Raw genomic sequence first — 9132 nt, forward strand, 5'->3', positions numbered from 1 at the left:
GGTCTTGTATTCTTTTTTTGCAAATTTGATTATGCATTAGAAAATTATTTTGTTTTCTCCTTAAGAGCAATTCCATCAAGTCTGTCATATAGGAATTGTTAAGAACCATAATTTTTTTTTAACATTTTTATTTTTAAGACCGCTGTAACTTCACAAGGATTGGACTTAGGACAAAGGTCAATATGGAAACTTTTATGTCAAATTGTCTGGAGAATCGATTCCCGTATTCGATTTTTCAAAAATTTGATGAGCACTTTTCAAAAAACAGTTTCAGTAAATGATTTTTGTATTTTTTTAGGTGAGTTGCTCCTCCATCCTGCATTTTGTCTTTTTGTAACATTTTGTAACACTTGAAGTAGCCCTTTAAACTTATAAATCAAATAATCTCATAAAAGTCGCGTGTTTTTTCGGAAAGCCCGCCAAATTTCCTACAAGTTTGTCTTTGATAACTTCAAGATATAAAAATATTTAAATTACGAAACACAAAAATATTTAAAACACTTACGCCCTTCTCAAATGTCATTATCGAGTGAAACTGGCTCCATATACACAAAAATGGCTTACATAAGCATGGGATAACATGTCTACAAAGTTTCATTAAAATCGGAGAGGGTCGAGGAAAAAGTAATTAAAAAAATCCCGTTTTGGGCTACAATTGCTCGTTGAATTATTTTAAATTGATTCTGTCAATCGGCTTTACGTGCAATTTTCTTTGAAATTGGTTTCAAAAACTAGTTCCGTGGCTTTGAAGGAATCAAATACCGGTCAGTTCTATTGAAATTGAAAACTTTGAAATTCAAAATAGATAGTGGGATTCAAACATTTACCATTGGAATGGTGCTCTGGAACGCTGACTCGTCGGATTTGATCCTTAGTGATAAACCATGGCATCTTCTTAAATCCTAATTTTTTTTAAAAATAGTCCTAAATTTTATAACTTAAGATTAAAAATGCAAAACATCAGAGTGGTGCCAAAAAGTAGGGGATGGTTCTATTGTGATAAAATTAGAGATTATTTCTTATTTTGATGGTATAAACAACACCACAAAATTTGAGTTTGATAACAAAAAGTTGATCGAGTGTTGATAAGTTTGAGGTCGTATGACCCATATTTAATTTTTGATGATTGTTCTGTAGAATCGACTGATTTTCTCTCCACAATTTCCAGTTTCGTGTCACTTTTCTTTTGCACGTGCACAAGATCTTCCCAGGTTCTGCCCAGAACAATCATCGTCTGACACCCGCCGTGATGTCCCACGTCTCTGACTCTACACGAGTGGTGCAACACGCTCATCAATCTGTTCCTTCTAGTCAGCGCCCGCCTCAACGTTGCACATCGACTGGTCTCGTTCGCGGCTGATCCGCACTCGCTGAACACGGAGTGCGCAAACGCACCACACTGGCGGCTGTTTCCTAGTGCGCTGAAACCGGCAACGAGATTCCGCTCAGCTTGCCGTCAGTCTTGGCACGGACTTCTGCTCGAACCGATCTCGCGGTGCGTGTTTTCGCCAGGTTCTTCGACACCGCGTGGAATTCACTGCTCTGTGCACACTTCTTCACCGTTCGTTCGTGAAAATGTGATCGACTGCGACTACGATTTCGACTTTCTTATCGATCGATTGTTTTTTATCGACTGCTGTGTGGGTGTGTGGGTGTGCGTTCGTGAATCTCGTCAAGTGTAATGGCAATAATCTTGATCCACTTGCGTCGAATTGTGCTGCTGGTCACGGTCGCTTATCTCTGTGGCACCCTGGTGAAGAAGCTGCTGTACGGTACCGCTGTGCGCTATCCCAAGATCAACAATCTGCTGTTTACGAAGCGGTTCCACTGTCAGCTGTGGGTTTACCTGTACACCGTGTACCTGTACGTGGTCGTGCTCAACTGTATCGGCTGGAATCAGCTCAACGTGTTGGACTTTTTCCTTCAATGAAAATTCGGTTCGGTGAAAATTCCCTGCTCGTTAGTGTGGTGAGTTTCGGGAAAACAGTGGGCATAGAATAAGCTAAAAATAAAGCGCCACCAGAGAGAGAAAAAGAGAGAAAGAGGAACGTTGACGTCTAATGCGAAATGTTAGAGGAGCTGTCGTCGTGTGGTGAGTTTGGGTTGTAATGCGATCGAACGCCACCGCTGCTGTCGTGAAACAGATCGCCGCACGATCACGTCACCAGCCAGCCACATAATTCTGCTACCGGCAAGTTTAGACTGGTTCACCTGTAGGAAGCATAAGCAATACAAAATGTGGAAATTCAGCAGATGTGCAAAAAGTGCAATACTGATAGTTTGCATTTTTAAATGATGCTTTCGTGTACATTTTTACTGAAATTCTTATATAAATACTAAACTAAAAATTATCAGTAGCGATTTAAAAATATAATGCCAAATAATAATCTGTACATAAAAATTTAAACAACATCCAGCTTACTGACAAATACAAAATCCCAAAACGAAATGTTACTTGAATATGTGTTCAAAATTGAATAAAATAAAATTTTAAATTGAAGAAAATTTGTCATTTGGCTGATTTCGGTTGGATATAATAGATTTATCAAGAGCATCATCATCTTATCGACATTCTTTTTTTAGGGCAAATTGCACAATTTCGGTCAAATATTACTGCTACTACAGTCCAAACTCGATCATCAGACGAAACAAAGTTGAGTTTATAGCTGGTGGCCACTACACTGGAACCCCGATGCTTTGACACCAACTGTTGTCAAACGAACGGGTTCACTTTTTAGTTCGACACAGTGAGGCCGTTGCAAATATTTTTCAAAATTTATGCCCCTCCCTTCAAAATTGGTTCAAAAAATCAGGGGGCAATAAAATATTTTTTCAAAAAACTTCAAAATTTTAATGAAAATAAAAGTCAGATCAAATGAAAACAATCTAAAACACATTTTTCTGCATTGATTTTGAATTTGATTTTTTATTTTGAATTTTTAAGAAATTCCAACGTACAGCACCGCAAAAACTGAATTTTTGGCAAAAAAAAAATTTCGTCAATACTTAGGTATTTTGGAAACTAATGATTGCAAAACAACTGGAGAGGCATTTTTAAACACTTTTTTCCAAGGGCAATTCAGTGAGCAAAAGAGTTCCTCAATTTTGCCCAGAGTAACGAGAGTTTCTCAATGTTCCTCCGAGTTACTCCGGTTGATTTTCACCGTTCCCACCTACATAGTTGAACCTTGTGTTTGGAAAAAATAACAAGAGGCCGTTGCTAGGGCTGTTGTTTGTTTTGGAAACTGACTTTTCGAAAAAAATCTTCCCGTATTCCATACGATTAAAAAGCCATAAATGGCCGGAAAAGGGATTTTTCACGTTCTTTGTGGAGACAGGCCATGAGTGGACGACCAGGGGTAACCGGTTTACCGTTGCACCAAGGAATTTTGCAGAAACCAGATGGCAGAAGCGTGCAAAGGTCAAGTCTTTCCGTTCGTAACCTGTCCGCTTTTGACCAGTTTAAGCTGTTCCTGATGCCGCTGCCCAACCAGATCCCGATCCCAAAAAAGGTGCCATGTCTATGAGCGGAAGGAGGAACAGAAAACTACAATCGTGTGCCCGGCAATTTAGGCTTCCGGAATGACCAGGCCACCGTCCAGAACCATCGGCACTCCCAGCTCCTCGTCGTTTCTTCAAATAGGCGATTCAAAGCCATCATGAAATCAAGATCTTCCAGGCCACCAAAGGAGCCACAACAAGAGCATTCTCTAAAATTGTGATGTTGTTAAATACATTTTATAAAATCCTTCATTTTGTAGTTTATTTTGAAGTTGAATCTAGATTGGTAATAATAAAGCACAATATTTTCGTTTCAATTGTTATAGCAGGAGGTCTTTTGGGGGCAACGCCAAGATCTCCTCATGCAGCGTTAATTCTGGAAAAATGTAGAGGTCCACCGGGGAAGAGTTTTTATAGAGAGGGATCGGTAGGTGGAACTCAGCCCTTGTGTGGTGATTACTGAGCTCGATTATGGGAAGAAAATCTATCGCTTTTTAAATGTCGCTGTTGGGCGTGAGTTGTTACGGGGAAGAATCGGTGGATTTAGTTCAGCATCTAATAGATGTTCCATCAACTCTTGCACGGCATCTGGTGCAGTGTTACTCCGCTCTAGAGAGAACCAGGCTGCAACTCCTCCAGCTCAGTCGGGGCCGCGTTTTCTAGTGAGGAACCAATAAGTTGCAGAACTACATTTACCGATTACTTCTCATTACAACTCGGACCTCACAGCGGTTCCCAGAAGAGAGGAAATAGCTTCCCACAACCGATCCATCTCCAAACGAATTGCCAAAATTTGCTGCTGACTGCCTGTCATTTCTTTTATTGTTTGCAAACATTTCCTGACAGTGACTTTTCTAAAATCAAGGTATGGTATTTAGGTGGGAATGCAATTTTCTCTGGAGTAAGCTGAGGAAGCTGAGAAACTCGGAGTTACTCCCAGAGTTTCTCACTGAAATGCCCTTGCTTTTTTCATTCAATTGTTTTCGATACTTTTCAGAATAGCACTTTTAATTTAAAAAAATCATAGCTTGGCCTAAACCAAAACGTACGCCATTGATCAAAAGTTGTCACTTTTTGGGGTGTATTTTTTTTTTTACTTCTGAATAGTCTTAGTTATAATTAGGCTTAGTGATTTTTCACGATCGAAAATTGCAAATTTCACGGCGACCACAATTTCAAAACACCAAATTTCACGCAAATTTCGCGCAATTTGAAAAATGTTTAAATAACTCTGAAAATCCAATGTTTAAATTAAAGAAAATACTATTTATGATTCGTCATATATTATTCTTCAATAAATTTAAAACAAATCTTCACTAAATTTGAATGAGACGCAAAAAAATCTCCCGATTTTCAAAACAAAAAATCCCCCTGGTTTAAGGATGGGCTTAGAGGGTGACGATTCTCGAGATTTTGAATTTCCCGGGAATCGAGAGTTGAATTTGGCCATTTCCCGGGAATTCCCGGGACCCGGGAGTTTTTTTTTCGAGTATGCCAATAGTGCTAACAATTTAAAAGGGAAAGGTCATAAATTTGTTTCTTTACAATGAATTCAGTTACAATTCATTCATACTTATTAAAAGAAACGTTTATTTAAGTAGTCTTTTTATTTCAAGGAACTATTTCAACCTTTAGATTTTTTTTCTGAATCTGCAAATACAAGATCGTTTTTTGAGCTTTTGGGACTCAAAATTGTAGTTTAAAATGTTTACGAGTCTTAATTCGCACAGAGTGATTTTTCAAGAGTTGCACAAGCTTGTTATTAGATTTTTGTGAAGTAAAAAATAGCGAATATATAATTTCCCAAAAAAAAAAAAAAAATGCAAAATTATACATAACAACTCAAAACAACAATTTGAAATTGATTTTTTTTTCTTTTTTAAGGTCAACTGAAAGTATTCATTGAAGAAATATTTACATTTATCAGGAAACCCCGAATGTTCACAATTGGCGGACCTTAACAAACATTAAGGCCATCTTTACAAATTGCCAGAGATTTTTCTTACAATATATATTCTAATATTGAGGTTGATGCGAAACACCAAATGACTTATTGACATCAAAAATGAAACTGCTATGCTCGAGAGAGGATATGGAAATTGAACTTTTAGAAAAGAGTTTTTCCTATTACAAATAATAATAAAAAAAAAGCTTTTTAATGTTGTAACTGCTATGTATGCTTTAAGGTAAATTTTAGGGTTTGCATTTTTTGGGCTTCTCTCAACTTCAGTTATTTGAACATTCGACAAGTTAACATCCAATGTTTTAACCCATATCGATTTTTTCGAATGTTTTTCTGATTAGTTTATAAAATTTTGCTTCGATATTTATAAGTATACAATTTCCCGGGACTCTCGACCAAATTTCCCGGGAAACGAGAGGTCCAAAAATGGTCGATTTCCTGGGATTTTTTTCCCGGGAATTCCCGCTCGTCACCCTCTAGATGGGCTCTATATATATTTGAAACAAAATGGAAGGCACGCGTGTTATCATTTACTGAACTGTTCTTTTAATATTCGACTGATAAAGCTAATTAAAAAAAAAAAATAAAAAAAATGTTTTCGCTAATTTGCTTCTGTTATATCATTTTATATTTTATTGAATTTCATATCAAAGCAATCATAAACAATCATGTCCAGCCAAAATGAGTAAAATAAATTGAATTTTCTGCGACATTTAGCCCATTAAACACATTTTTTAAGGGTTTTAGCTCACTTTTCAAAAACTAAATTTAAAATCAATTTGCAAAAATAATATAATTTTCAACAAATTCAAATTGATGCATCCAAATATATTAATATCGCTCGAATTAAACAGGCCAAAAAAATTTATATAATTTAAAAATAAGATTCCAAAGATAAAAAAAGTACTCTACATTTTGTTTTGAATAAAACAAAGCTTAGTACTTTTAATTTCTTTCAAAAATAAACATTTCAAATAAAATATCAGTAAAATTTTTATTACAGCGAATGAAAATATTACTAAATTTAGTTAGTTTCTAAAAAACTCAAAAATCCGAACATTTCTTCAAATGGTTCAAATCAACTTGACATACCTACATATATATTCAAGCTGTTAAACTGAAAACTAATAAAATTTAATTAAACAGTCATTTGGATGAAATATTTATTAAAAAACAATATTTGTGGAAATTGATAAATTTCACGAACTTCACGCTGTTCACGAAATCGTCAAAAATCACTTACCCTATATTAGTAATTTAACCCGGTTATTCACTCGCTTAATTCTACATTAGTTCATAAAAACGAAGTTGACTTTATAGCTGTCGGTCACCATTGCTAGTACCAACCACTAGTGTCTTCTTTTTATCTTCAAGGACTTCGCCGCCCTGGGCTCCTAAGTGTATGAAGGTATGGCACGGAGCGACGGCGCCGAATACCCATATTTACACAAAGAATTTTAGAGCGCCCGCCGCGGGATTCGAACCGGCGACCTCTGGATTGTGAGTCCAGTGCGCGGTCCGATTGATCCACACGGGCGGGACCAGTTCATAAGATTATGTTTATTATTTGAGTTTGATAAATTATTTTGAGAAAAATCGTTACATTTTCACAAAAACATAAAATTTCTTGGAATTTCGCGGAAAAAGCCAAATTTGGCGGATTTCACGCTGTCCGCGAAATCGTGAAATTTCACTAACCCTAGTCATAATCTACAACTTTGTCGAATACACAAAATTGATCATAAAATTGCATCTCGAGCTAGTAGTTTCTAAATGTTTTCATATAAGTTGTCTATGGATTTGTGGCAGTGCGTGGCCGAATGGTTACGCTGTCCGCTTTGTAAGCGGATGATTCTGGGTTCGATTCCCATCTGCTGCAACCTTCCATCGGATGAGGAAGTAAAATGTCGGTCCCGGCCTTGGTTGTTAGGCCGTTAAGTCATTCCAGGTGTAGGAGCCGTCTCCATGCCATAAGTACAAACAACACACCAAACCAAGCCTACTCCGGTGGAATCGCTGGCGGCGGTTGGACTCGCAATCCAAAGGTCGTCAGTTCAAACACTGGGGTGGAAGGTTCCTTGGAGTAAAAAGAGGTTTGGGTGCCTTCGGACTCCTAGGTTCGAGCAGAAACTTGCAATAGAGACCACAAAAGACCCGGGGGTCGTTAATGTGGATGGTTTGTTTTTTGTATGGATTTGTATGTAGACTCGTATGAAGAAAATAATGATGCAAAATGGCTTATTTGGACCTGATGAATCGATGGATAAAGTTTCATATAAATAAACAAATACAACTAATACCAATTACATTTTTTTTGCGATATTCTAGACAACTGCTCCATGATTCTATAAGACCAGTTTTCTTGAAATTGTTTAGAATCGTTGCTTAAAAGTTGAACCAGCAGAGGCTGAAAAGCTCTATAATACATAATTATAAAAGAATTTTAGCAGGTTACGCGAAACGGTTAGTAGGGCCGGTTCTACTTTCCACTTCGAAAAGTATTCGAAAAATCTGGGTGCATTTTTTGGGTTTACAATTTTACAAGTAAAACAATGTAAAAGGGACAATATGGACATGAGAACGAACAGTCCATCCTGCTCATTGTCATAATGTTTGGCAAGGCTTAATAAATGAATAATTTTATCATTTCACATTATGTTTGCATTTCCGAGATCAAACTATTTCGAACATAAATTCGAAGGCTTTTAGCAAACTTCTGGCATTGCTGCGTGTTTATAAATTTTAAAATGCAAATTGAAAATACGTTTCCTGTGGCAAATGGGCCAAAGATTTTCAAATTTCACTTTCAAGTTTCATCGAAAAATTGAACCAGTCTACTGCGTTCACGACGACTCTCCCGGCAAACACGTGGAAAAACTGCAACCAGTCGGCCACGTTTGCCTGCGTGAATCGCGTGCGTGAGTGAAGTTTTTCCCGATTTTCCTAACGAGCTCCTTGTGGAAGCAAAACAAGCAACACTGATAAAATTTCAACACAATTGTTGCCACAGGACAAAAACCAGCCCGCTCGTTTTGCGATTTCCTTCAAGTGATTCTAGTTTGTGAAATTTCACCCTATCTCTTTTTTCTTCCTATTCACAGAGTTCCACCGACTAAAATTAATCTGGAAGACAACCGGCGGCGCTTGAGATAGTTTGCTGCGGGAAAAATAAAAATGGAGAAACATGCTGGCGGTGTCCCGATGATGGCCTGTGATGCAACAAGTGGTGCTGTTGTGTAGTGGTGGTGGTGCTGGTGTCGAGTGAAAATAGTGGAAAACAGCACAGTTGCGACCGGGGAGCACATGAAGAAGAAGAAAAAGAAGCAAGGAAAAAGAGATCTAAAATCTGAAAAGCGCCAAGTGAAAAGAAAAACGGGAAAAGGCAGTGTGTGGGATTGGTGGAAAATTCGCTATCTAAAGTGTGACGTCGTCGGCAGATTTCTTTTTGTTAGTTAGTGGTGGTGGAAATTCGCGTTAATTAAAGAAAAGAGGAAAAAGTAAGGAAGTGCTTGATCATCGTGTTTGGGGATTTAAAACAAGGAATCAGCAGTAGCAGTAGAAGCGGAGGAGGAAAAAAAGCAGTTCTCGTTTCATTGCAAGTTGGAGGAAAAACTGCAATCATGTCGTATCGGAGCAGTTATAGTGTAAGTTGCTGACAATGGCATGAT

The 9132-nt window shown here is 37.5% G+C and overlaps 1 protein-coding gene across 1 annotated transcript; it reads left to right on the forward strand.

Annotated features, from left to right (window-relative positions):
• Window positions 1-1336: 1336 nt before the first annotated feature.
• Window positions 1337-8614, forward strand: LOC120414140 (uncharacterized). Its single transcript, XM_039575179.2, has 2 exons — window positions 1337-1968; window positions 8566-8614. The coding sequence occupies exon 1, from the start codon at window positions 1682-1684 to the stop codon at window positions 1928-1930; it is 249 nt and encodes an 82-aa protein (XP_039431113.1). The 5' UTR covers window positions 1337-1681; the 3' UTR covers window positions 1931-1968; window positions 8566-8614.
• The last annotated feature ends 518 nt before the right edge of the window (window positions 8615-9132 follow it).

This window comes from Culex pipiens, chromosome 3, assembly GCF_016801865.2.
Source record: "Culex pipiens pallens isolate TS chromosome 3, TS_CPP_V2, whole genome shotgun sequence".
NCBI lineage: Eukaryota > Metazoa > Arthropoda > Insecta > Diptera > Culicidae > Culex > Culex pipiens.